Genomic DNA, 27117 nt, shown 5'->3' on the forward strand with positions numbered 1-27117 from the left:
CACTCAGTCTCAGCCGGGCAACTGTACCGCCTTCAGCTCCAACAGTGCAACGCAACGTCCAGAAACATGTCTGTCTGGTCTTAGCCTGGATCCAGCCCAAAGACCCCGCCCACTCTCTGAGTGGACTGCAAGAAAGCTACAGTCTGATAATCAGGCTAGTCTGGTCTGGAGTCTGGACCTGTCTGAGACGATCGAGACGTGCACCTCACCTCTGCTGTGTGGGAATGCCATGATGTAGAGCACTGTTGCTACAGCAATGATGGCAGCGGTGGCCGAACGGATAGCGGCGCGGTCTTGATACCGGAAGGTTCCTAGTTCGAATCAGCCGTCCGACACGTTAAAATTACCACCGCTGAAGTGCCCTTGAACAAGGCATTGAACCACTACGATGAAATGTGTTCTATGAGCAGGGCCTGGCTGGAAACAAGTTCTTGAGCTTAGCCCAGATACCCTGGGTAAATATAGATTTCATTTCATTTCATTTGATGAACAACAGCAAACATCGCTGATTTCCCCCTTTTCTGAAATAAGTGACAATCCATTACTGTAGTGCGGGCTACTAATTGGTGAATGTAGGAATATAATATCTCACCAACAAAAACATCATTGTATGCAAGCAAGCAGCTAAAAAGATGTGAGATTCTAAAGACATTTGTGAGAGACGAACAAAAGGCAGCTGATCATGCATTTTAGTGAGTATTCAATCATTCAAATGCAAACGTTTTAGTCAAGCATTGTTCATGTTCAATCATGTCAATTGCATGAAATATAGATCTTTATTGCATACCATTTTATTATCATTTTGGTAAAAATACAGAAATATGACATAAGTAAAGTAAGTAATTGCAGGGAATTATAACAAGGCCCCTAGACCTACAGTAAATCAATATTCACACAGTCCAGAATTCAGATTGTGTAAAGCCAGTTTACAATCCGTAATTGATCAGTAATGTTAATTATAATTAATTAATAATGACATTATTTAGCACCTTTTTATGACATGGCTCCTATATGGGTCAAACTGTCAAGAAGAGAGAGAGTGTGTGTGTGTGTGTGTGTGTGTGTGCGCGCGCGCACGTGCGCTTTTTTGTGTGCGATCAGTGCCAAATGTCTTGTACACGTTGCTGCCAGCAGATCGAGGACATAATTCTCTTTAGAACTTTAACTTTGTAGCCTACTGGCAGTCAACGGAGGTCAGATTTCCCAATTATGTAGATGACTGACATCATAGACTGGCCATTTGACGTCCAAGATCCACATGGAAGACACATCGTTATTAGACCCCATGTCTTGTTTGCAGTCAGTTAAATAGCACATTCCTTCATTTAGAATAGATATATCCAGGAGACCCCTGCAACCCTATACCGCAACAAAACCACTTCCAAGCTAGCCTCAGTCCCAGCCTTATACTCATCTGCGAAGAGAAAAGCCTGGTCACAATATAAGGCAGAGAGTGCATAGGCGGAAATGTTGGGACGGAACATCCGTCAGATGTATTTCCCCCGGATACAATATTTTTTTGACCAATCACAACACTTGTTTCATTCACGGAGAATGTAAACAGATTTGTAAAGTGTCAACGTCATTTCCTTGAGCGGTATTTCCGCCAAAATCCCGCTACTTCCGCCAAATTTCAGCTATGCACTCTACAGCGCATATTGTACCCAGGGTGCTTCCAAGCTGGTTAGATGTCCTATAGATATAGGATAAGTCAGGACAAGAACTGGGACACAAAAGCCATGGGCAGGCTAAGGTCTTCTGTCAGCTCCTCTGGTAGCGATGACACAAGTGACGTTATGGTGTGAGTTATTTCCAATATCCTTTAAGGGACACACAGACACAAATCAGTTTAAAGTAGCATGAAATACACTAGGCAGAACTATAGGCTACCAAGAGATTACCAAAATATTGTATGAATGAATGATTTCATTTAAGTGTCATGCCACCTCGTGGCCTCTTTTCAGATATAGTTACAATGCTTTTTTCCTCAGGCTTTCTTTTATTATTTCGCCCGTTTCAAATATTCAGTTAATAAGCTCAATCATTCATATCCAATATATTAGCACAGTTATTATTGTATGTTTTTTCTACATACAATATTTTGATTTTCTGTTACCAGCTTATGTAGGGTGCTGCCAACTGTGGTTCCTGCCTGGAGCCTTCCTCTGTCACCAGAGATTGTTTCATCTCTTTGAAGTTGGCCTCAATGTCTTTCTTCATTTCAGACAAACACCGGATTCCTCTAAACGAGCAGATGATGTGCTGCGAGAAAGTTTAATTTATAAATGCATGGTGACTGACAGTGAAAGGAACTTCAACACAGATATAGAAAAGATTATAGCTCAATATAATGTGACATGAGTGACTATTTTTCTCACATAGATGACCGAGAGCTGGTGGGCAATGTATTTGTGGCTTCCCAGGTGCCTCACGTCCTCCTCTAGCTGTTGGCATAGGACTAGGAGCTGATTGAGTTTGGCAATGTGGGAGAAGTATTCTAGAACACAGATGGTATCCAATTCAACACATATTGTATCCTTTATTGGTTATTATTACACAAGCCACCATTTCCCCAATCTCCTATTTCCACAGCAAGACAATGTATTTCATTATCTTGTAACTTTATTTTATTGATGTGTCATTATTTTAAATGTGAATGGTTGTCAGTTAATTTAGCTGGTTAAAAAAGGATATTTTTTTAGTGCTATGAATTCAGTCTTTATAGCATTCTTTGAATTCTTGTAACCCTCTGGGTGAGTTGTGTTCCTACTAGTTCAGTAATGAAGGTTTTGTCAAGGTTCATTGTTTTATGCTGCTGAATACCTGACAATCTGGAGACAAAGGTTAACATTAGATCTGAATATGGACCCCTCACCATCCATGGGTGGTCTCTCCAACATGTCCACTGGGCTACCTTGGATGAGGAACACTTCCACACGGGGAAACATGGCCGACAGACCAACTATATCCAAGTAGTCCTGGAGACACATTTATAAACAGGCTAATCATTTCATCACACGCGTAGACAGTAACCTAACCTGTAATTAATTATCTTATTTAATTTACAAATTTGCAATGCTTCAGTGATGACATGGCATTAAAACCATTGGACTGTAATAATTTTAGATAGGTAATACCTCAAGTTGTGGCATAGGCTTTGGTAGATGTTCAAGGCACTGCAGCATTTGGTCAAGGATTTCTGCTCCTGTGTGGTCGAAGCACAAATATTGTTATTCATAATGGTCCCTTTCAAGTTGTGCTCAACAATACCATTGCAAATGAAGGGTTCGGGTATAGCAAATGCACCCTAACACTGAGTCCCCAGTTGCCCTATAGGTTCGATTCCAGGCCTGGCTTGCAATTTGTCCAATATCTCTAAGGCCCCTTTTCCACCGGTTGGGAACCGGTACAGTTCTTTTTGGTTCTTAGTCCATGAGCCAGACCTCCAAAATTGGAACATTAATGATGAATTGAGTGGGCAAAACCATACCTATGTTAAATTGTTTGTAGGATTAAGTAAATTAATAATTTAATATGATAATAGCTTTTTCACATTTTCAATTTTTTGCACATTTTCCTATATAATGCCTAATTTGCATATTTAAATGTACAATTTCAGAAATTTTGTAATACAATAAATCATTGTCTTCGTGTAAGTAATCAACTGCAGGGAAAGTTTCATGGTGATAACTATTTAATTAACATAATTAATTAACATTTTTACCTATTCACCCATCACGTATAGGCCTACTGTAGGTGAAAATTACAAAATATGAAAAAGCTACTCCTGTGGAAGAGTTATCATATATTAATTTAGTTATATTGACCCTATAAACAATTTAATATTGGTATGGTTTTGACCACTCAATTCATAATTAACGTTCCAATTTTGGAGTTCTGGCTCATGGACTGAGAAGTGAGAACCAAAAAGAACTGAACCAGTTCCAAACCGGTGGAAAAGTGGTTCCAGTTCCAAACAAACCTTTTATTTAGGGTTCTGAACCAATTCATGTTCAGTAGAAACACTACTGAACTGAATTAGGCGGGTGGAAAAGAAAGGAACCAGATAAACCCCAGGTAAAAAAGGGGGGGCCACAAAGAAAGCCCCCCAAAATAACAAAAACATAAAATAAAATGTTGACCTTGAACCTGGAAAGTGTCTGACTCCTCTGGACTGCAGTCCTGGCTCAACTGCTCCTGGAACTTCAACATTAAAGTTGGTGAGTAACCTATACTGTAGCCAGCGGTATACAGTATACTCACATACAGTCTCTCTCACACACACACACACACACACACACACACACACACACACACACACTGACACACACACAATATTCTGGTATTTTAAATACCTGTCATACCTGGTTTACCTGTGCCCTGATGAGGAGGTCTAGTTGTCCACACAGACACAACATCTCCAGACCCACCTGTTCAGGACTTAACTGAATGGGCATCAGTGGTCTCTTTAGCTGCAGTTCAACTGACCACAGGTGATACAAAACAGAAGAACATGTCGTCAAGCGCATATGAACCGAACGGCACTGACAAATTCAATCCCCTTTCCTGCCTCACACATTCCCACGGTCTTCTTGACTCTTCGCATGATGAGTAGAATTCAGCGTTAGTAATTTCTGGCATCAGATGAATGGAGAGTGAACGAATGAGGACAGAGGAGTCCATAATATGGACCGAATTGAAATAAGGTGCAGCCCTTTTCTTTGGAGAGAGTAGGCTCTGATCGCGGAACCTCAGACCAGACCAGAATGAATATTAATGTCATGTAGCCTGCCTACTCATTCAATATAATACATAAATTGCATGGTGGCACCATTAGTCTTAAAGTAAAACAACAAATGCATAAATTCAGACGGTGAAGATGAGACCTACCTTTACATTTCTCGTGATAAACGCAGCGATGGCAGAGCGGTTCAGAGATGCTTACTGCCATCATCTGACCTGCAGGGTTTGATTATCGCAGTATAGCCTATTCTGATGAACTAAACAAAACATAGAAATGAGATCCTATATGCATAAGTGGTTGCGTCTGTAACCTATCTATTGTTCTTGAGAAATATGAGTTTTCTTTTGTCGAATCTGATCGTAACTATTTTTCTAACGCAAGGGCTGCATTCATAGGAGCTCGTTCAGAATGGGCGAAGCGAATGCCAATAAAAAAAGGTTTTCACGCACTGTGGCGCACACAATGCAAAAATGCATCAAGTGCAGGCAAACGTAGCTCTCACAGAAGAAAATGCTTAAAATCCAATACAAGTATAGCCTATATTCATTCATGAATCATGTAGGTATTCAATCGCTTGGCGACTCCACATGTCCACACCCATTGCAACCGATTCGCTGTCTTGAACGCCTCCCTGATAGAAGACCACCCGGCATTCAGAATGATGTCATGTTTTGGACCACAGCATGCTGGAAGGCACCTGAATCTGATTTGTCATTAGACTAGTTACCGTGGATTCACAAAGAGTTATTGTTGCGAACAAAGAGTTGTTGTTGCGAGTTATTGTTGCTGTCACAACTCACAACCTTTCACTCACATCCATCAAATATTTTGATATCAAATATTTCAGAAGCACTGAAGGCAAAAGTCATTTTTAGGCATGGTTTATTAAATAGTAATCAAAGACAGACAAGAAGTCTCTGATTATTCATCCAGGACTCAAACGCAGTCATAATAAAATACAGCTGGTTTATAAAGTTTGTCACAGTTTTACAGTATTCAAAGTGACAGCTTCAACTGAAAAGGTTGAGGTCTTGACATAGTAAAGGGAAGATGACATTTAAATAGTGTGCTACCAAAGAATATATCCAATACCACAATGGTATTGATCTGGCATTATAAAAAAAAGAATGTGAAGACAATTTCTATCAAAATTCTAACTCAACTGCGTAGGATTCTGTTCAACACTCAAATATACAACAATATACATCTTTTGGTTAACAACCATATTTTCAATTATATAATCCTCTCTGGGAACAAAAACACTTTTTTTTATATTCTTTTGCATCAGTTTCATTTTAAGATACACCTCTGTAGCAACAGTTGTTTCTTTGAATGACATGTTAGCTTTTATCAAGAATAAATGTGTTTTACAATTCTGCATAATTCACTGGCTTTTATTATAGGAAGAACTGTACATTGGTTGAAGCAGAGAGGGGGGATATGTTGCATTATGACATCTTGGAACTCCAGTTATTTGTGTCCTCTACTCCATCTGACCCTGGGAATGGAAATGTCCCTGGTGAGGTCTGAGGGAGCAGACTGTCCCACTGGGCTCTGGGCTCATGTGTTCTTGCTACTGGCGACCACCAGGGGGAAGTATGAGGTTGGCCATCAGCTCTTGAACAGAGGCGAATATTGTACATTCACCTGAGAAAAAACAAACAAAAAAAATACATAAATATATATAGAGAGAGATTTGTTCTACAAGACATCAGAGTAACAGTAAAGTTTGTGTTGTGTCAGTGCAAATCGAGAGTTATGCATATAACTAATTAGTTATGTGCACCTTAAGGTTCTATGAATACTGGATGACCGCCAGAGTTTATTGCCACTCGGAATCCTGATGAAAACGTTTCATGAGGGTGTTCTATGTGTGTGCGGGGCACCTATATTGGTAGCTCACACCCACAAGGTCACGAGTGACAATGTTGGTTTGGTATTAACGTTCGACCTATGCGCGTGATGTATATCCAGGTGTTGAAAACACCGCCCTCCGACGGTCAGGAGGTATGATATAGAACAGCATCCTTCTTCTCAGATTATTAGTACATTATGCACTACATTTATTATGTGAAATTTGTCCTCTGCACTTAAGCCATCCTACCTATTAGGAGCAATGGGGAGCAGTTGGGGGTTAAAGGGGCATAAAACACTAAGGGCTCCATTTTTGTCACCGCTAAACCCCTTATCCCTTCTTTGCCTTTTTTTAAACATTTTTGAATAGTTAAAATGGCCAGTCTACAAGCTCACAACGTGTCAATGTAGAGGCTAGCTGAACTATTCAAAAATGTTTTGCAAAACAGTAAAAATAAATAAATAAAAAGGGCAAAGAAGTTTAGGGATAAGGGGTTTAGCGGTGACGAAAATGGAGCCCTAAATCTCTCCTTTGTTCTCCCTTTGCAAATTGCATTGTAGCGAGGGAATTGTGCACATGCCAGTGTGTGTGTGTGTGTGTGTGTGTGTGCGTGTGAGGCCTTACCCTGTCTGGCGGGGTGCAGCTCGTTGAACCTCCGGAGGATGTTGGACACCATGAGTGCTGCGGCCCCAGAGGAGCTATGCTGTCTGGGGATATCAGCCTGCTGAGTCAGGCCGGTGGCCATGTCGTATACGATAGGTACGATGATACTAACGGGCTCCTGGGGCACGGGGATCCGCTGGGTCAGCTGGAGCTGTGGGTCAAAATAAAGTTGTATTCACTAAAAGCAGTTATGGTTTTAATTTAACTGTGAGTGTACAAATGTACAAATTGATAAATTAACACAGAGGGTTTTATGGTGTATACAACGTATACCCTTTACATTTATACAATTCAATTAAATTGAATTTCACAGCTGGATATGAAGGTACACTGTATTCTTCACTTATTACAATATGCGTGTACAATATCTTCTTTACAGAAAAGAAGAAGATGCAGCTTTTATCTTTCCAGGTAAAACATAAAATACAATATTGTAAATTAATCAAATATAATATATAATATAATATAGTGGTTCTGAAACGTACGAAGAAGAGCATCTTGGATTTGAGCACCACAGCGATGGTTCCAGGAGGGGCAATGGGAGGTGCACTGGGTGGGATAGTCAGACAGAACTGCACATTCCACTTCAGTTGGCTTGCCTGGTCTGGGAACTGCAGGGATGGACAGGGATGGCAGGGGGGGGGGGTAAGCAGAGAATTATACACACAAAATATATACAAAAAGAAAAAAATGTTGTGACCATACATGGCAACTGGCAAGGCAACAATCGCACATAGCGTCACTGACCAGCTCAAGCTTCATGATGCGCACACAGTCCCTCAGAATGTTAATGGGAGCCCCTAGTAGCTTGGTGAAGGCATTCAGTGTGTTGTACTTGAAAGGAGGACCAGCCACCTGCAGCAGAAGACACAAGAGATTGAATGCATCAATAGAAGCAAGAGACATGTTGCAGTCACATTTTTAGAGTCTTCATATGTTAGACACAGCTTATTATGCTTCTCTGAGGCTCATTCATACAAACTGTTAACTACTCACTCACTGCTGTGTCTTATATGCTCAGATAGGAAGATCTGCTCTGGCCACCCATAGACTTGTGCTTATACACCTTCAAGGCTATTCTTCGTCTGCTTCCCTTATACCTAGGCTATATGTGTTTTTATTTTTGCAGAAAGGTACTGGACATGCTTTATGTTCCCAGTACCTTTTTAATGGTTTCTGTTCCCAGTCTATACCAAAGCCCCCGAAACCAAGAGGGAGAAGTGAAGCCAGTCATGGTGGCCGGTTCTAGTACTACAACTTACCACAGCTGGGGCCAGATAGATACATGAATGAGCGTAAACGGTTTTGACCAAGGGGCTCGACTGACGATCTTGCGCACAGGGTTAAGCACAGAGGTGACACTACTGCACATGCAAGTCGACGCGGATAAGGAATCAAACAGCTGTTCAGAGCAATGTGCCCATGTGGTTTTAACCTTTTACTTGACTATATTGCAGCAAGTTGTTCACCATACTGTACATTGATTGATAGAATGAATACTTTAATAGTCAAACAAATGTACAGCACAAAAGAAGTAAAACATTTAGGCAAAAATTTAGAAGGTCCTGGGGACTTGTTTCCTTTGTGTTTGTGCGAGTGCCTGGTCATGTGGTGTGGAGAACCAGCAGCACCTACCCGTGTCTCAAAGAACTTCTCCAGCACCTGTAGTTCCTCCTGTGACCAGGGGCCAGCGTTCTCCGGGGTAACTTTGAGCTGCAGCGTCTGGTAGTTCTTTGGGTTTAGAGCTACGCGACACTTGAGCACCTCTGTCTTGAACATGATGACACCTGGTTCGTTGGAGTTCACGATGGACAGCTGCAGGAGGGAGGGAATCGAGGTATGAATTAGAAATTCTAAAACGGTTAGTCCCAATACTTGATTCTGATTGGCTGGTTACCGTCACGTGACCGTTGTAAATTTCACCGATAATCCACACCTTCAATCACTTTATATCATTCCCAGCTTATCCTGCAGCCTTGTAGCTGTACTGGGGAAGGGGAGCACTTGATTGCCTTACGCACACTGGCCGTGCGGGCGTGTAAGCACCTTTATGACTGTGAATGTGTGGCTCCAGGCAGCCCCGTAAAGACATCAAGCGCTATTCTCCCGTCACACAGTCTACTTTAGCTTGCCGTGCAAAACAAGGAAGTGTGTGGCTCGCTCTGGTGGCGCAAAGCGTAGCTACTTTTGTGAATTTAATAGTTTTATGAGGTTAATATGGCTATATGTTTGTAACTGTTTTAGAAAAGCAATAAGCCACGCGAGGTCCCAGCTTACCGTGGGCTTACTGAGAGGCATAGTGAGACCCGACGCGTAGTGAGAACTCTTGTGGCTTATTGCTTTAATAAACAATGGAACGTTTTTGGAGGAATTACTGTAAATGGAAGGAAAAAAGTGGCTGAATAGAAGGAGAAAGACACTCTACGTGAAAGCACTGCTGAGCTGTGCAACACTCACATTGGGCTCTTGCTGGATAATCCTCTGCAGGTGGCGTCTCATGATGACAGAGCCCAGGAAGCGTTCCAGTGGAGAGCAGAGGTAGCTCCCCGCCAGGCCCGGCACCAGGCAGGGCGTGGGCGAGGGGAGCAAGAGCACATGCAAGGCATTGTGGGTGAGGATGGTGGGGATAGAAGCAGCCCATGGACGCTGAGGTAGCTTACGGGGGGGAGGCATACTACTGGGCATGACCTGGGGATCTGGGAAAACAACACAAACATTAAGTTAGATTTCATATGATCCATTCCCTTCAAAGTAAAATAAAGTATACTGTAAAAATGCTGCTGGTAAAGGACAGACAAAAGTACAAAGGAGAGAGCAATGCTTACTGGTCACAGTACGTGGAGAATGAGGGTCAGGGATGGGCGAGTGGAGAGATGGGTTTCCAGGGGACATTCCATGCATACGTGGGGAAGGCCCTGGGACCTGGGGAGAGCCTGGCCACTGGCCCCTCTGACTTGGAGACACCATGGCATATGGAGAACTGGGATCTAGAGCACCTTGGCAAAAAAGACACACCGTTATCAGCAGCCACATGGACTTCACTTACTGCCTGCCAACCCAACAAAATCCAAATACATGCACTACAGTGTGCCCACTGTCAATCCACTTGATAAGACCTATTACTATGGGCTAGCTAACCTCTGTGTGGCACTGCCCTAAGGCCAAGCAGTGACTAGACAAAATATCACTAGTTTAGCCAGTCCTTGCCCAGCCCAGCTGATTTTCAGATTAGAACTAACCCCATGTCAGCTCTTTCTGCAACCCTGCCACTTACCGTGGGGGCTGGCAAAGCTTGTCTGGCCCATGGCTATCCCCAAAGAGGAAGGAGACGGGGTAGGACCAAAGGGAGAGGGTGCCCTCAGTGCTCCACTAGGGGAGCCAGAGGTATGGATGGTCCCTGTACACATGCACAGCACACCAAAGGGCTCGTCAGACTCTGGTAGAAGTTGACAAGTTCCTCGCAAACATGTACACAAAATCATGTACACACTAAAGCTGGGCAGCGGGCGGTGGCTTTTGCTGGGGGACTGGGACCGTGCAGGATGGAAGGATCAGGACTGGCTGCATGCTTTCTACCTGCTAGGCAATGAGGCGTGTCTCCAATGTTTATGACACAAACAAAAGTGATTCTCATGTCAAATATCAAAAAGGGCACACACTCTCATGCATTATCTCTAATAAGCACACAGTTTGCTTTGACATGTATACACATAAGAGTGACTACATTTCTTTCTTATAATCAAAACGAAAAATGTATTTCTTCAAGTAGAACCCATCTTGCTAAAACAAATATATCCCGCAAAACATAGAACTCCATTTGCATTTTATTTAGTCGGTTGTGTTGACAATAAGAAAAAAAACCTATGCCTGCCTTATCCTTTAAGCAAGACAGGGTGGCCGATGAGTGTGAACTGAAGGACTGAAAAACCATGGTTTGATTTATGGTGTGCTGACAAGCTCATGCAGCAATAAATACATACATGAAATGCATTTTAATATACAAACACACACAAACACACATACTTCTTCAGTCCATAAAAAACATAACAAAAGCTGGGCTCCACATGGTATCTTTACCTGGCGACTGGGTGGGCATCATGGAGGGTGATGGGGCTACGTTGGTGTGGTATGGTGTTGGTGGCGACGTGAGTGGTGGGTACACCCCTCCCGGACCACTTCTCATTTGCTGCTGCTGGGCTTGCAATTGGTTCACCAGGGTGTCCATCATGTCCGCGCCCACCGGCGAGGGCGGATTGTCATCTTCATTGACAGAGCGTCTGCGAGCATCCTGGTTGCTGTCCACAAACATGTTGAGGAATGTCTGCGATGGAAGCAACATAAACAAGAGTAGAGGAAAATGTAGAACATGATAAAGACAAAGTTAATGGTTTAGCTTGCAACACACAATGCCTGCTGTGTGAAAATACGGTCTAGGAAAAACTAGGGTTAAAGGGGAAAACCACCCATTTTCAACATTTTACTATGTCATTAATATACCTTAGAGCTGTTGTGTGGAAATAATAAAAAAGACCCCCCATTTTGTGTTTCCTAGAACTGCTGTCTAAGGTACAGCTCTAAGGTACATTAATGACATAGTAAAATGTTGAAAATGAGTGGAATGCCCCTTTAACAGGAATAGACACCGAGCATCATAAGGCTCCATGTGGCCCAGTATGTACAGGCATTTATCTCCAGGTAGCTTCGGCAGAAGCACCTTATCTAACCTAGATGAGATGCAGCACTCCGAAACTCTGCCTTGTCACTATGCCAATACCTTGAGTCCCGGGGCCGGGTAGAAGCCCTCTACGATCTTTGTGTTGTCGAAAAGGCTGTAGGCACCGTCTCGAATGGCCACCACCCCTCGGCTTCTGCAGTAGATGTCTATGCAGTACATGTTGCGGAAGGCCAGGCGGATGTGTGTGGGTGACTGGGGTAGTATGGAGAAACACTGGTAGGCGGTGTTGGTGCGCTGGGTCAGACCCAGCATGGGCACCGTAGGCAGCTTGTTGATGGCATTTAGAGGGGCCTGTGTGTCAGACAGAATCTGGGGAACGCAGTGGAAGGTAAGGTCAAGCCCACTAGCAATGTCAGACAAAAGGTATGGGGGGCTAGACAGAAGGAGTACAAGTCAAGACTGAGTCAACAGTAACTTGTAGTTTGTCTTTTTTTTTTCTTTTTCAGTTTACAGTGTAATTTCTCTGCAAGAAAGTATGATTCGGGTACTACGACATGAAATCTCGTCTTTTCATTGCTTTTTTTGGATTCTTTGACAAATTATATCCAAGAATCCCAAAAATGTAACAATCAGTGCTAATTTTTTATCATGGCATTTCTGAATAGAGAACGCAAACAGACTAACTAACTAACTTTGCATGTATGTATGTGTGTGTGTAAATTACTGAATAATAGTAGGCGGGATATGGCACAATATGGGGAATTTAGCCTGATGGGGAAACACGGCGAAAAATGGGAAAACAAAATTCCCCTGCCGCAGCAGAACCACACCCCCTGTATACCTGCAGCAGCTGCACGACATTGGGACACTTGTTGAACATCTCCTGCAGTTGGTGCAGGATGATATTGTGACAGTTGGAACAGCCGGAGTTGGGCCCCACCGTGCCCAGGGCCAGGTGGAAGCGGTGGGTGCTGGAGTTCCACTGGATGGTGACCGAACTGCCTTTGGTGCTGCCGTAGGACAGCACCAGCTTCCTGTAGTTGTAGAGCCGGATCTCAGAGAACAGGCTCAGGTATGACGGCATGTCTGGAATCAGAAACGTTGCATAATGTTTTGATCTATATATAACCCATTTTGACCCGAGTTAAAAACATTCACTTTGAAAAATATATATATTCAAAGATTTGCGCCACATTTTTACGATTTTTCAAAAATAGCAGACCTACAAGCTCGTAGCGCGCCACTCGGTGGCGCGCTATGAGCTTGTAGATCTGCTATTTTTCAATAGCTAAATTATAACATAATGTTTAAAAACACCAAAAGGGGTTCCCACCCAAAATGGGATAAAGGCTGTGTGCAATCCAAGTTGAACGAATAACCATTTAATCTAATGAGCAAAGTTAGTGATCTATTCTACAGAAGATACACACCTGGTAGCGCTCGTGAAAAGTCAAGGACACACTGGTAGAGCTGGCTGATGGAGCTCCAATCATTGAGGAACATCTCCACCACCTTTCTCCCGCCTACTGGCTCCGACAGAGGGTTCTCATAGGTCAGGTATACATGCCGCGTCGAGGCTGATTGGACGAAATGAGGGATGACACATTTAGAGGCAATGGAAAAGAAAAGTAACTAGAGAAACCATAACTCAGCAGGTCCTGATAGTCAGAGGTGATAGCTTTGTATGTGTGTGTGTATATACCTTGCTCCTTGCTGTGTGTGCTGTTTAGTGGGCAGTTGGCCAGCACCAGTTCAGCCACCCACGTGCGGTTGTTCCTGCCCTGCAGGCGGAAGGTGCAGTCCAGCAGGGAGCGTTCTAGAGCTCTCCGGGTCTCCTCTCCTACCTCTTTACTGGGAGGGATTCTAGGGAGAGGGAGAGATATGTAAAATGATTTTGCGGTCAGCATATTTTCAGCAACATTTCTTGAAATAGTTTGATGGTTGTGCTTGAGTGTGTATTAACTTGAGAAGGCGTATAGCATGACTGCATCCGTCTCCCTCCACCTGGACTCCTTGGTTGGGGATCTCCATGCTTGACAGCTAGACACACACACACACACACACACACACACACACACACACACACACACACACACACACACACACACACACACACACACACACACACACACACACACACACACACACACACACACACACACACACACACACACACACACACACACACACACACACACACACACACACACACACACACACACACACACACACACACACACACACACACACACACACACACACACGCACATTAGTCTGGTGATCCGTGAGGAGGGAAAATTAGATGCAAGAACAGAAAATAACAGTAATAATAGTTCATAGGAAGACGACAGTGTCCTCACTCAGATGGTTAGAGAATAACCTTATTTCTCATTAGAGTTAGCCTGAAACAAGGTCTTTGATTCCTGTATCAAAAAGGGAGGGAGGTAATAACACCCCCCAGGAAGCTAATGGTGTTAAGCAAAACGTGATAAAAGGCGTGCTGCACAACTAGAGGCCCTGGCTGTCCCAGGTTCGATTCCAGGCCAGCAATGTGCCGATGACGTGTCCCTAAGCAAGACTCTTAACCCCTAAGATATGGGGACATATCTGTACCTCTGCTCTGAGGCCAATGAAGGGCATGTTGGTGTCACACATGGCCACTAGGTGAGCAAGTTCCTTGTTGAAGGCACACATCTCTCCAGATCGCTTGGGCTTCTTTGGCTCCAGAGCCCCCTGGTCTCCAGACATCTAATGCACAACAGAGAGAAATGCAATCTCAACATACACAACATATCAAAAGAAGCTACTTCGTACTAAGCAACCGACAAATCATAATACCAGTAAGCTGACTTTATCCTAGACTCTTCTACAAATATCTACCTTCCTCTTTGTTCCGGGGCGGGCCCCTTTCCCTGACATGGTGAACTTGTCTTGGACAAGTTGCTCAACGTTGGGTTTGAAGAGTTGGAGGAGCTGGGCACATGGCAATTGTCCATCCTCGCCATCCACGAGCGACACGGAGAGGAAGGAATACTTGTACTGTAGGTCTGTAGGACAACCAGGCACATCCAACATCTCCACAACCTATGGGTAAGGAGAGATGACGAGTGGGAAGAAGAGAGGCAAGAAAATAAGAGATGATAATTGAACCAAGGAAACCAGAGATGGTAAAGGAATAATGGAAAAGCCCATTATTCATCACCAGGAGTGATTGTGTTATTTTTTGTAAGGGACTGCCATTGATTTCATGAATCATGCATTAGGAACTCACAATGTAGTACTGTGGTAGTCGCGTGAGCTTGATGAAGAGCTTGTGTTTGGATAAGTTTCCTACAGGATGAGACGTGGTGTTGGCGAGGTGGAGGATATCGGTGCACACGGTGGGGAGGTGCTTCACAGACTGTCGACAGCGCTGCTCACCCAACCACAACCTGGACAGAGAGAAAGAGATTACGATTCTAAAGAATTTCACATTTCAAATTCCTATCATTGTATAATTTCAGGGGGTGGACAGGACATACTTAAGCTGCTGTAGCCAAGAAATAATACGCTTCATGTCATCGTTGATGGTCTTCTCGATGTCATCCACTATGGACTGTTCTGTTGAGTAGGGATTGCTAGGTTTAGAGATGAAAAACACACAGGCCAATGCTAAGCTTATAAGTTGTTCCTTAACTTCTTTTGCATTTGCCCTTTACCTACCTATTCCATATAGCATGGGCTGGAACATCCCTGAATGAAGGTCTACAAAGATATGTAGGCACTCCGAGCGACCACAGGGCTCCAGAATAGGAATGACCAGAGTCGGTAATGCGGTCTCAATAAAAGCTGAAATATAAAAACAGACACGTGTCCCATGTGCATTCATAAATTATATCTTGGACATTTAGGTCCCAAATGTCACAAGTCTTGGCAATGCAATCTTCTGTTGACAAGATAATACTGACTGGCCTATGGAGGACATGGCAGTGTAGCAAATATCTGAACAATCCTGCATATGGAAGATTGTGGAATTTTAGCTGAGCTTATGCCAAGCAATGTATTACAAATCTGTTACAATTAGATATCTAAATGTGTTGTCACAGACAAGCGGGACAAGAGTTTACTATAGAAATGACAGGCGTTTACTGTAGACTCTTACAGTTATCACTCGGATTGCTGGTCTTTAGAATAGCCTTCAGTTCCTGCAGCTTCTGATGAGAGCGGGCATGTACACTGTCGATCAATAGCTTCTCAACGGACAGGTGATCAATCTACAGGAGCAGGACAAGAAATTACAGTCAAGCAAAACATATATGTTATATAATTTGTAGTAGATAACAGTAGCACAATTTTTAATTTGCACTATGGCCAGAAAAATAATGTAGTCTGTGTGTTTGACTGGATTACTACAATGACCATAATGCTTTGGTGCACTCACCCCACCTTGTGGAGAGTGGGAGGGCTGTCTTACTGAGACCCGTGATTATGTATCCCACCAACGTTCTAGGATAGACCCGCCTTACCATGTATCTGACTGGCTCCCGGGCAGGCATAGTTTTACTGAGGGTTAAGGTTAGGTTTAGGTATAGTTTTACTGAGGTTAGGTTTAGGCATAGTTGCAAAAAACGAGAACTGTCAATCACAGCGACTACTGGCCAATCACAACAGGGCTTTCCTAGAACTGTGGTGGGATACATAGTCCAGGAAGGAAGTGAGACCAGTGTCTGTGACACTTACAGATAATAAAATCTACAAACCCATATTACCCACATAAGGGGTGAAGTGGCCCTTTAATGTTCAATGAGAATTGCATCTTTATCACTGTTCAATGCACCTTCATGGCTCTCTCCATGAGCTTGGAGTCACAGGCAGGAAGAGGAGGCTCATGGGATATCTGTAGCGGCTTGGAGCCATCTGTTTCGTCGATCTTGATGGTGACTTTGTGCACTGAAGCAGTGCCTGTTTTCCTACCCAAGACTTGTTGACTGAAAGGTTGAAGAAGAGAGTAATAGAGAGGGTGTAAGACAGGAAGATGAGATGGAAACGGTATTGACTACAACCCCCCCCCCCCCCAATATAATTTAGTTCCATCTTACTTCCAGACGGCAAGTGTGAGGTATTTGGCGGGCAGGTATCTCTCCACCTGCACCAGGTCTCCCCAGCGCTCTCTGACCAACATTAGGGTCTGGGAGTGGAGAACTTCCAGTTGAAGAGATAGGCAGAAGGAGTCTTAACACATGGTTAAGGAAGATATAAGGCAGAGGGAAAACACCAATAGCGGAGGACTGAAGATATAGTACCACACACATCGCACCCTCTATATTCAGAACACGGACAAACACATTTCCTAAACACACAAATACCCTGTTTACTAAATAAATAAACACTACCCATTAAAAGGGCTATTTGTGCTGAACACAGGAAACTCTTTGAGAGGGTAAGCTGCATGACTGGCTTCGGTGAAGGGGAGGCAGAGCAGAGATGCTCTGATTAGTATTGGGATTAGCATGGCCATGCTCTGCTGCATGCTTGATTAAGGACTTTGATGTTAGCATGAAAGCTAACAAGCTGTTGTTTGCCCCTGCACCTGAGGGTCTAGTAAGGCCCTGCACAGTTTGAATGCAAGCATGTACTTTCCGGGGTAAAGGGGGAGGAGCCTTGCCTGCTGCTGGAAGAGAGCATCCATTATTTTGTTAGTTTACTCCTGATATGCCAAGAACGCCATGGCATTCAGCCGGATTTGTTGAATGAAGCAATAGTGAAAAACAAGACCGACTTGCGAGGCCAGCCACTGAGACGAGTGGATGTGGCCAACTGATGTGTAATACTGTCTCACTGATTCAACGCAGAAACTACAGTCCCTGTAAATTACTGGCCATGTCAGTATGCCAAATGTGACTGTTGTCATGATAAGCGCTATGTGATGCTTTCTCTAGTTGCCATGGCGGTAGCAGTACTTTGTAGCACAAGTAAATTCCCATCTGTGATTTTCCTGAAGTTGCCATCAAACAGAAATCACTTGTGTTGATGGGCTATAATGATGGAAATGAGAATTCAGAAGGAACTCTGCAGCTGTGTGGCTCATTAGGATGCTGCGTGTGTTAGTGCTTGACCAGTCAATACTCTATAAGCTCCAACATACACAGGGTGGCCTTACTGCAGCAGTTCACATTAGGCCCAAATCCAAGAGGCTGCAGGGTACAAAGAAACTGTGTGTATCTGTGCATGTGGGTGTGACTGAGCACATAAGATACACACCACAGGCACAAAAGCACATGCACACACGCACATACACCATACCAGGGTTTCCGCTAGGCAATTTTTGGATCGGCCACCTTGACCTACAGGATTACATTTTTCCAGACAACGAATAAATTAGTCGGCCTTAATATAATTAACGTCACATGCGTGTTTGCAGATACATGCACCCAACTGATCATTACACCTTGTTTTTTATAGTTAACCAAATACAGTAATATAATGAAATATAGCAGACATAAACAAGCTCGCAATGCAGTGCGTTGCGACACGTTTGTAGGTCTGATAGTTTCGATGTGCAACACCATCGTACTGATTGGCTGATCAGATAACTGCAGCGCACAGCAGTCTGTTGGGACTTAAACCACAGGTTGTTATGGTTGTAAACTACGTTATTGCAATGTCGTGTTACTTTATCCAAATAATAATAGTATGCTTCAATTGTAAAATAGTCTAATAACAGCATTTTCCTGGTGAGCCATGGTGGCCCATGATGTTTATATAGTTGCGGTGTCGCATTAAGAGCAGCATGACAACGCAGTACTGATTGCCTACATGTGGCCCACAGGGTAACCTGACTCCGCCAGATGGGGCAGCAGAGAGTACACTGGGTTCCCCCCTCCTACTCCCATCTGGGAACTCTCAGGCAGACTTGATGCCCGGCCACAAAACGGCCTGGCCAATCAGCAGCAGCTAGAGGCGGGATAGCTGCTGCTGATTGGCCAGGCCGTTTTGTGGCACCGCTCCACGGATTCGTCTATACTGGCTAACGGAAACATTGCTCCATACACTGTGAGAAGGATACGTAAGCAGTTGTACATGTCCTGTAGGGGCTTCTCATCTGCAAATAGTCGTGCTTGCACCAACTCGTGAATGAAGTTCACCTGCATGCTGTGCACCAAGGCTCGGCCATCTGTCAGTAAAGAGGGAGGTTGAGAGGGACAGGGTTTGGAAGAAATGGGGTGGTTGAAGAAATTACAGAAACGTTAACCACATAGGCCCTGTGTATTTAGTCGTATGATGAATAGAAAAAAATACCTGATCTACAAGCTCACAATGCGTGCTTCTAGAGCTGCATTTTTAGAAACGTTTGAATACATTTTGAAAATGTGGGAATTCTTTTGGATACGTGTCCATATGATGACATGCACAAAATAGGGACGCTAGGGTTAATCTGGTTAAGAAAACATCAGAGAAGTGTGGGAGAGTCAAGAAATTAGCAAACAGAAGCTAGTTAAAGTTTGTTTGCCATGGTGTGTCTAGACTAACCTGACTCCGCCAGATGGGGCAGCAGAGAGTACACTGGGTTCCCCCCTCCTGCTCCCATCTGGGAACTCTCAGGCAGACTTGATGCCCGGCCACAAAACGGCCTGGCCAATCAGCAGCAGCTTCTAGCAGCTTCTAGCAGCAGCTTCTAGCTTCTAGCTGCTGCTGATTGGCCAGGCCGTTTTGTGGCCGGGCATCAAGTCTGCCTGAGAGTTCCCAGATGGGAGCAGGAGGGGGGAACCCAGTGTACTCTCTGCTGCCCCATCTGGCGGAGTCAGGTTATGTCTAGACACCGCAAACACACGCCGCGTTCCCAGTCTCCCCTTGGCTCTCTGGGTTGTGTGCAGCAGTTGTATCCATCTCACCTCCAGTCTCCTTGTCCTCCACCAGGATCTCAAGCTTCAGCAGCCGCCAGGGAATATCTGGGTCATCTCCCATTACTGTCAGGGTGGCCTCAAACTCCCCCTCCACACGGAACTTTACACGTCCATTAGCTGGAGACGCACACAGAGGCAATGTTTTTAGGATTGATTTTAAAATTCTTTTACTTGTTTATAAAGCTCTCAATGGTCTCGCACCTTCCTACCTACAGGACTGCCTGCCTAAATATGTCCCAAACCGCCCCCTAAAGTCTTCCACTGCGGGCCTGCTCGCTTTGCCTAAAGAAATGGCAACAAAAAAATACGGGGAAGCAGCGTTTTGCTTCTACGGGCCGACGGCGTGGAACAAACTCCCACTGTACCTTCGACAGGCAGCCTCTGTAGACATTTTTAAAGCGCAGCTCAAGACTAGGGGTGGGTCCCGAACCTCGGGACCAAGTATGTACCGAACGTGCTTGGGTACCGGGTACCCATTACAATAATTCAATTTCGGTTCTCTTCATCGGTTCCCACACACGGTCACACATATTTATTTTCTACCCTTTTAATAGAAGCGCAGGGAGCAGAGCTGATCTACAAGCCTACACCGCGTTGCATCAGCAACGCGTTGTGGGCTTGTGGCTTGCAGAGGCGGAGCTATCTGCATGGAGTTGTCGAGGAGTGTAGCATAGAGCTATAAAGGAGTGTAGAGACAGAAACGTGCGGTGCAAAGAAGCATTGAAGCAACATCATTATTAAAGTTTCTTAAACGTAATTTTCAATTTCAAGTGAAGTTTATGGGAGGAAACTTTTAAGAGAGGGGACAGGAATATTGTGCCCTGGTGCCTGAGTTGCCTCACTGCATGATCTACATGCATGTGTGCTGCACAGCATTGAATCAACATCAACCCACCTCGAATGCGTGTGTGTGTGTGTGTGTGTGTGTGTGTGTGAGTGAGATATCACAGCGTAGGGTCCAGAGGCCCAGTCAGTTTAGAGCTTGCAGTCTAACTTGAGAGGTGGCGAAAAAACAAGAAAAACAACAAATGATAGCCTACTCTGGCAGCCCATGTGCATGCAAACCACAGCATGCAAGCCGCCTTTGTTTTCAATGATCCCTCCATTCACACGTCACACACCCCCCCCCCCCCCCCCCCCCCATTAGCGATGCTAATTTGTGTGTGTGTGTTGCTCTCAAATCTCAGACATGCTCTTATTTGCTATTGTCAGTAGTTAGTAGTAAGAGAAGTAGCCTGCAACACTGCCCTGGGTAAATACAGAATAGATATATTATATTTAAAATAATCACTATAGGAGAGGATGTTACACTATTCATCATACATTATTGACATTGAGCTTTTTTGTTAAATAAACATCTAAAAGCACAATATATTTAAACAATGAGACTAATTTTTAAATAATCATCAATAGCACTTTTATATAATTACTAAGTGGGCAAAAGTAAATACTAGAACAGTGAAGTAAGTTCTAAAAATGTGAACGCTTTACTGTAATGCAGCCTTTAAAACCCAGATGATCTATTCTAGTCTCAGCACACAATATCGATATATATATTAACCATCGCGGGGATGGTCGTGTGTACAAAAACGACTTACCCACTGTGAGGTTGGCTAGCTGAGGAGGCAGGTCTGTGGTGACAAGGCGGTGTCGTAGAATCTGATTGAGCTGGTTCAGTGTAGTCTGTTTCTCAACCTTAGTAATGGGGTCTGGAGGAATGATCTTATCCTATATTGAAATGCACACAAAACACACAACAATAAGCTGACAATTAGACTAGTATAAGCTAGTTACAGTACGTATAATAGTTTGCCATAACAACTGTACATCAAGTCTGGTTATTGACTCCTGACTGTTTGTATCAGCATTTATCCAACTTTGTAACTGATGTACATGTTACTTTTACCAGTTTCCATTCGTACACAGGTAGGACTGATCTTCTACAGACCCGTTATAACACATTTTCCAGTCATTCTTTGCGGTATAGTTCCAATTCTGGCAGTTTTAGCATATTGCCTTCTTCCTGGTCTGGTGAGAACTGTGTGCGCTCCATCCCGTTCTTTCCATTTCCTGTCAACTATGTGAATTTAATGAACTCCACCAAGTATCCAAAACAATAACGCAAGCACATATCTACACAAAACAATATGGCATGTTGTCAACAAGAAACTAAAACAGCTCCTACATTAGTAGTGAATTGTATGGGGAATCCTAAAGAGGTAGAAACTTACCCGTATGCACGTGGGCAGCCTAGGATAGGATCCTGTGGTGAGAACGTCAATGGCGAAGGGTATGGCAAAGCTGGGCAATCGGGCATGTACCAGAGCATCTCTGGCCAGTGATGCAAGCCTATCAGCTGTGTCCACAAAGAGGAAGGCCTGCTGGTCCAGGAAGCTGGAGATCATCTGTTACCAATACATGGATACCACAGTTAGAAATTGTACATCGCAGGCTCTAACTAAAATATGGGAGGTTGGGAATGGGACGGGATCATTTTTAATCATTAAACTACAGATCTGAATGTTTGTAAACAAGGTCCGAGGAGACAAATGGCCAGAACCAATCAAATCCAGCTTAATGTTGTTTTTTGTAACCAACCACTCACAAGGGAGGTGGTGGCCATGCTTGTAAAAAACACTCTTCCCCTTGCGATTGTCATTGGATGCGTCCCCAAATCACTGCTTATCAATGAAAAGATTGATAAGGTGCATCAACTATTGCTTAACGATTTAAGCGATAATTTGCATCCCTACCATTAACAGATTTAGCATTGTGTCCGATATAATGTGAAATTACCCTACTGTTGGGGGTGTCAACGGCGATAGCTGCATGTTGCATTGTATAATAATGCTCAGTTTTGTAAGAGACTACCATCTCTTTATTGTGTCACAGTGAATGCAGTTACAATGAGTAATATAAATATTATTTTTTTTCATGAATTCTCTTATTTTTTGTCCGTCTTATTTTTATTTCTGTATGGTATTGTTATTGTAAATGGGTTGATGCAGTGGCGTTTCCAGGAATTACATTTTGGGCAGGCAAGAATTATATTTTGGACAGGCAAGATGCATTTACATCCCAATGGTGATTGAGGGTCGCACTCTACCAATCAGCTGTCCATTAATTAAATCACGTCTTGTTTTTGTCCTCTTTTTTTCTCATTGTATGGATTTTGGCCAGGCCAGAAATGGATTTGGACAGGCGGGCGCCTGCCCTCGCCTTATTGTAGATACGCCTCTGGGTTGATGTCTTTGGTTTGTGAAGGTGTTTTTATTTAAGTGATTTGGAATATCCTTCTAAAAACAGAAATTGTAATAAAAATGCTTCATAATAAAATGCCACCTACATACCGCAGGTGAACATAGACCACATTAATGTAACTTTATTATAACAGCTTAAATGGACAAAAAACAACAACCCTGTACTCATTGTAACAGGCGACTTGTCTTTAACGCTAAAAAGGTGGTTCTGATCTTTTATCAACACATACTGTATATGTATCATGCCCTTATGCTCTTTAGTCTTAGTCTTGTTTTATTTGTTTACTATCCATGGAGTTGATCAAAATATATTACACTCTGGTGGAGCTGTTGTCCCTGTGACCCAACTATAGATAAGCGGTTGAAGATGGATGGATGGTTATTACACTACCAGTAGTTTTTAAGAGTGGTGTGTGACAAATAAAGTTTGAATTTAATGTAATTGTAATTTGTAACACATTTGAAAAGTAGTTGTTACTAGTATTGTTACTCTACGTACCGCACATTTCTCAACTTTCCCAGCATTGCTTGCCCATTTCACCAAGGCTAAGAGGCGCACAAAAAGCTGCCTGGTACGGCTGGCAAACTGGACAATCTCAATTTTCCTGCAAGGAAAAGGGGGTTTAGATGTAGAAAAGATATAGTTTATCAGAATATGTCATCAATGTGTGTTTTGGTTCGTAGTAAAGGCTTACCTCTCCATGTCCGTTTTTCTGGGAAGTCTGTAAGGACACCAAATCATCATTATTATCACATCGTGCTCAGCAAAGTTCAGCCTAATGTGTCTACTGTCTCGTTGACCACAAATTATATTTAAAAGGCTTTCCAGTAAACGGGCTGAGAAGTAGCAGATGGCAAGCTCCTGTTATGTCAACCGTTTCATTCATATCATGACATTTTCTCTAGAAGAACTCATTTACTAGCCACAGTAACACAAATGAAAATATTGGATCAGTAAATCCATGATCATTGATTGGTAAATGGTAAATGGTGCATTTATATAGCGCCTTTATCCAAGGCGCTTTACATAGATTGTGCATTACATTCACCCATTCACACACACATTCATACACCGATGGCGGAAGAAACCATGCAAGGTACCAACCAGCACATCAGGGGCAATTAGGGGTTCAGTGTCTTGCTCAAGGACACTTCGACACCAACTCTGGGGGAGCCCGGGTTCGAACTGGCAGCCTTCCATGAACTCATCAAGTTATAATAGTAGTTATTCTAGCTAGCTCATTGGTTGTGATCTCCCCTTTCGTTGCAGCTCTAGGACTCAAGCTACAGTCAGCGATGGGGCTAGTTAACCTGGTTAGGGTAGCAAAGCAAAGTTCTTTGTTTACCCAGGGAAGTGGACTAAGCTCGAGATGCTTGTTTACAGCCACACCCACTACTTCTTCACACATGTTATTTGTTTTGCTTAACCAATAACCACAAATGTTAAGAATGTTATTTAGATGTATTTAGAGAGTAGACAGATACGATGCTAGGTTTACCTGGGATCATAGTTTCTTTGAAGCTCTACTTGTCCTCTCTCTCTACTTATGTGACTTACCCTGTCGTTAGTTGACTAGGGTTCATGCCATTTACTGAAGTCGCTCTGTGTAAGAACGTCAGCTGTGCTAAACTGTATATACAGGTATACATACATACAGACTGTATCTTCCAATTCCAAACTCTTGGATGGGCAAATAACCCAACAAAAAAACAGTGACTGCATGGGGAGACACTGGCAGTAGTGGAAGAGTGCTAGTGGAAGAGCAAACACAACGTTTTACAGATTAGCAGAAAGTGTTAGTTGGCTGGTTAGCTTAGTTACCCATCTTAGCTTTTACGTTTAGGCCTAGGCTACTTACAGTTCAGCCAGCAGGGTAATTTCGTGGTAGGTCCTCTGAAGTAGAAACTCAATCAACAGGCTCAATCGGACTCCCTGTGTGGCTGGGGCCCCGGGTTGAGGAGGTTGGGGACCAGAGGTTGGTCCCCCAAGCGGGACCAGTTGCCCATCTGATCCAATCTGCACTGGAGCCATTTTACAATGACAATACGGAGCTAAAGCGATGCACACATAAAAAAAAGAAAACTAGCGACTCGTAATAACTTCCAGTGAAAACAGAGTTCACGTATTCTACAGCATTTCTTATTCTGAATAAGTTTCGCTGGTTTTTGTTTTCTTGTTCAATAGAAAACGACCTAAATTCACCCTATTCAGTAACTCATTACGAAAAACGCTGTCCAGCCGCCATCTTTGCTGCCGAGAATGATCACAATTCTGGTGGAAGGGAAAACCCGGACATGGAACGATTACAAGTCAACTCCTTCCTGTCCCTTTCCCTGACGCGCTGCATCTCCTCTCCTCTGCTCTTCTCTCTGTGGTTGTCAGTGTGAGTCTGACTGACTTTACTAGCATGGTCGTAGAGGTAGACGTCATTACCATGTCTATAGGTCACTCATAACGCATGATAGTGTTAACGAAGTCCACACCCACAACACCAGAGGGAGTGCAACGAATCATGTTCAACCCAGATTCGGCCCAAACAAGGGACTAAATTCTTTTCGCTCCTATGCCACCAAAATGTGGAACGCCCTACCAACAGTCATAAAGACATGCGAATCCCTTGACTCCATCAAAACCGCTCTCAAAGGGCACCTACGGATGGCTGCAATTCGAAACTGCCCCCCGTAAAATCTGAATCCCCCCCACCGCCCCCCCCTTTTTTCCCTCACTGTATATGTTTCTTTTCCCTTTTTACCTCCATTATGATGAATTCCTGTACTGTTCTTTGTCTATATAGAAGTGTCTATTTGTACGTCTCTAAATGTTTTGATGATTTGAACATGGTGGACCCTGTTGTAAACAAGTGTAATGCTTAATTGGGTCGTCCACTCACAGTTAACAGCCTTTGTATTGAGTTTGTGCTTGAAATGTACTGTAATTCTGCAAACTGTTAATAAAATGTTCAATCAATCAATCAATAGACGGCTAATCTCAAATGCTATTACCACCCTCACTAGGACATTTTTATATCCCCTATTCATTGTTTTTGAGATCTCGTATTAATATGTATGGATATTGTAACATGTGAGTCAGATCTATTAATTTAAGATGCATTTGTTTTTCCTATGAGAAGCTTAAGAACGAGTTGGGGGCAGCCAAGGACAAACAGATTTAAGGGGGGGAGGGGTACAGGTGCGAACTCCTGGTGTGTTTCAACAAGTTCATCCAGCCACTCTAGCTAACTGAAACTCTCAGTTATGCAGGAGGAACATGGCCTGGTGGCCTGGATTATTATGGACTTGATTGATTGATTGATTGAAAATTGTATTAACAGTTTGCAGAATTACAGTACATTTCAAGCACAAACTCAATACAAAGGCTGTTAACTGTGAGTGGACGACCCAATTAAGCATTACACTACCTATCATCACCAGCAGTCAGACCACACCACAGTATCACAGTAGGCCTATGTCAGATGTGCTGGTGAGGAACCCCAAGGAAGGTGCTGTTCACCTGAGTACAGAGCCCTGGTCTAGAGGCTTTGTTTGTAGGGGCGTATAACAGCAGTTACCTCTCCTCCAGCTTAGCCCTAGAATGTCCCTGATAGTACACTACAGTACATGTATTCTGCATTTGGGAATACATGTAATGTATCTACCTGTACAATCACAGACATTCTAGGGCTACCTACAGTACAGCTGAACACAGGGCCGGATTAACCCTCCCAGGGCCCCCCTGGGCTGTGCGGCGCGAAAAAAGATGGGGGTATTTTGTTTTAATTTTGCTGTCATTTTGGGGTACCCAGCCCCCCAAAAAAGAGAGAGGCAGGCAGACAGACAAGTCGCTGAATTAATGCAGCCACTACTAGTAGCCATGTAGTGCACTAATGCAGTTTTACAGTAAAAATATTTCACAATGTGGTCTATAAAATCACAGTAAGAGAGATGAGCAATAAAGAAAGAGTACAGCCACTAATCGTGCACGAATGCAGTTGCCAGTTTTACAGCAAAAATATTGAGGGTATTTTGGTGTAATTTTG

General features: G+C 43.5%; 2 protein-coding genes across 3 annotated transcripts; both read right to left on the reverse strand.

The window, feature by feature from the left end:
• Nucleotides 1-781: 781 nt before the first annotated feature.
• Nucleotides 782-5316, reverse strand: LOC306935258 (uncharacterized protein). Its single transcript, XM_079518226.1, has 8 exons — nucleotides 4891-5316; nucleotides 4365-4483; nucleotides 4143-4203; nucleotides 3138-3205; nucleotides 2876-2978; nucleotides 2379-2497; nucleotides 2117-2262; nucleotides 782-1820 (listed from the first exon to the last, which is right to left on the reverse strand). Exons 1-8 carry the CDS (start codon nucleotides 4952-4954, stop codon nucleotides 1712-1714), a joined length of 789 nt encoding a protein of 262 aa, XP_079374352.1. The 5' UTR covers nucleotides 4955-5316; the 3' UTR covers nucleotides 782-1711.
• A 293-nt stretch (nucleotides 5317-5609) lies between these two features.
• Nucleotides 5610-25453, reverse strand: med14 (mediator complex subunit 14). Of its 2 annotated transcripts, XM_079517974.1 has the most exons (29): nucleotides 24940-25453; nucleotides 23776-23802; nucleotides 23580-23685; nucleotides 22052-22225; nucleotides 21419-21548; nucleotides 19809-19937; nucleotides 18983-19090; nucleotides 17016-17148; nucleotides 16754-16904; nucleotides 16079-16190; nucleotides 15640-15765; nucleotides 15459-15537; nucleotides 15209-15368; nucleotides 14818-15021; nucleotides 14551-14685; nucleotides 13901-13977; nucleotides 13640-13800; nucleotides 13368-13514; nucleotides 12779-13023; nucleotides 12037-12306; nucleotides 11340-11583; nucleotides 10525-10659; nucleotides 10088-10249; nucleotides 9720-9958; nucleotides 8898-9077; nucleotides 8010-8117; nucleotides 7748-7873; nucleotides 7224-7413; nucleotides 5610-6391 (listed from the first exon to the last, which is right to left on the reverse strand). In XM_079517974.1, the coding sequence occupies exons 1-29, from the start codon at nucleotides 25110-25112 to the stop codon at nucleotides 6318-6320; spliced, it is 4305 nt and encodes a 1434-aa protein (XP_079374100.1). In that variant the 5' UTR covers nucleotides 25113-25453; the 3' UTR covers nucleotides 5610-6317. The 2 variants fall into 2 exon arrangements, with proteins under 2 accessions (XP_079374100.1, XP_079374099.1); XM_079517973.1 differs by lacking the exon at nucleotides 10525-10659 and having other exon boundaries at nucleotides 10088-10258; nucleotides 24940-25452.
• Nucleotides 25454-27117: the final 1664 nt, after the last annotated feature.

This window comes from Electrona antarctica (genome assembly GCF_951216825.1).
Source record: "Electrona antarctica genome assembly, chromosome: 13".
Taxonomy (NCBI): Eukaryota; Metazoa; Chordata; class Actinopteri; order Myctophiformes; family Myctophidae; genus Electrona; species Electrona antarctica.

What these genes read in the sequence shown, in the direction of transcription:
- LOC306935258 (XM_079518226.1), bottom strand. Translation starts at nt 4,954, where the DNA reads ATGATGGCAGTAAGCATCTCTGAACCGCTCTGCCATCGCTGCGTTTAT. An exon ending in TCAGGGCACAGGTAAACCAG is followed by an intron (nt 4,204 to 4,364) that starts GTATGACAGGTA and finishes TTAATGTTGAAG; the next exon opens with TTCCAGGAGCAGTTGAGCCA. An exon ending in AGCCTATGCCACAACTTGAG is followed by an intron (nt 2,979 to 3,137) that starts GTATTACCTATC and finishes ATGTGTCTCCAG; the next exon opens with GACTACTTGGATATAGTTGG.
- med14 (XM_079517974.1), bottom strand. Translation starts at nt 25,112, where the DNA reads ATGGCTCCAGTGCAGATTGGATCAGATGGGCAACTGGTCCCGCTTGGG. An exon ending in TCTTGGCTACAGCAGCTTAA is followed by an intron (nt 15,369 to 15,458) that starts GTATGTCCTGTC and finishes CTCTCTGTCCAG; the next exon opens with GTTGTGGTTGGGTGAGCAGC. An exon ending in AGAAGTTCTTTGAGACACGG is followed by an intron (nt 8,118 to 8,897) that starts GTAGGTGCTGCT and finishes CTTCTGCTGCAG; the next exon opens with GTGGCTGGTCCTCCTTTCAA.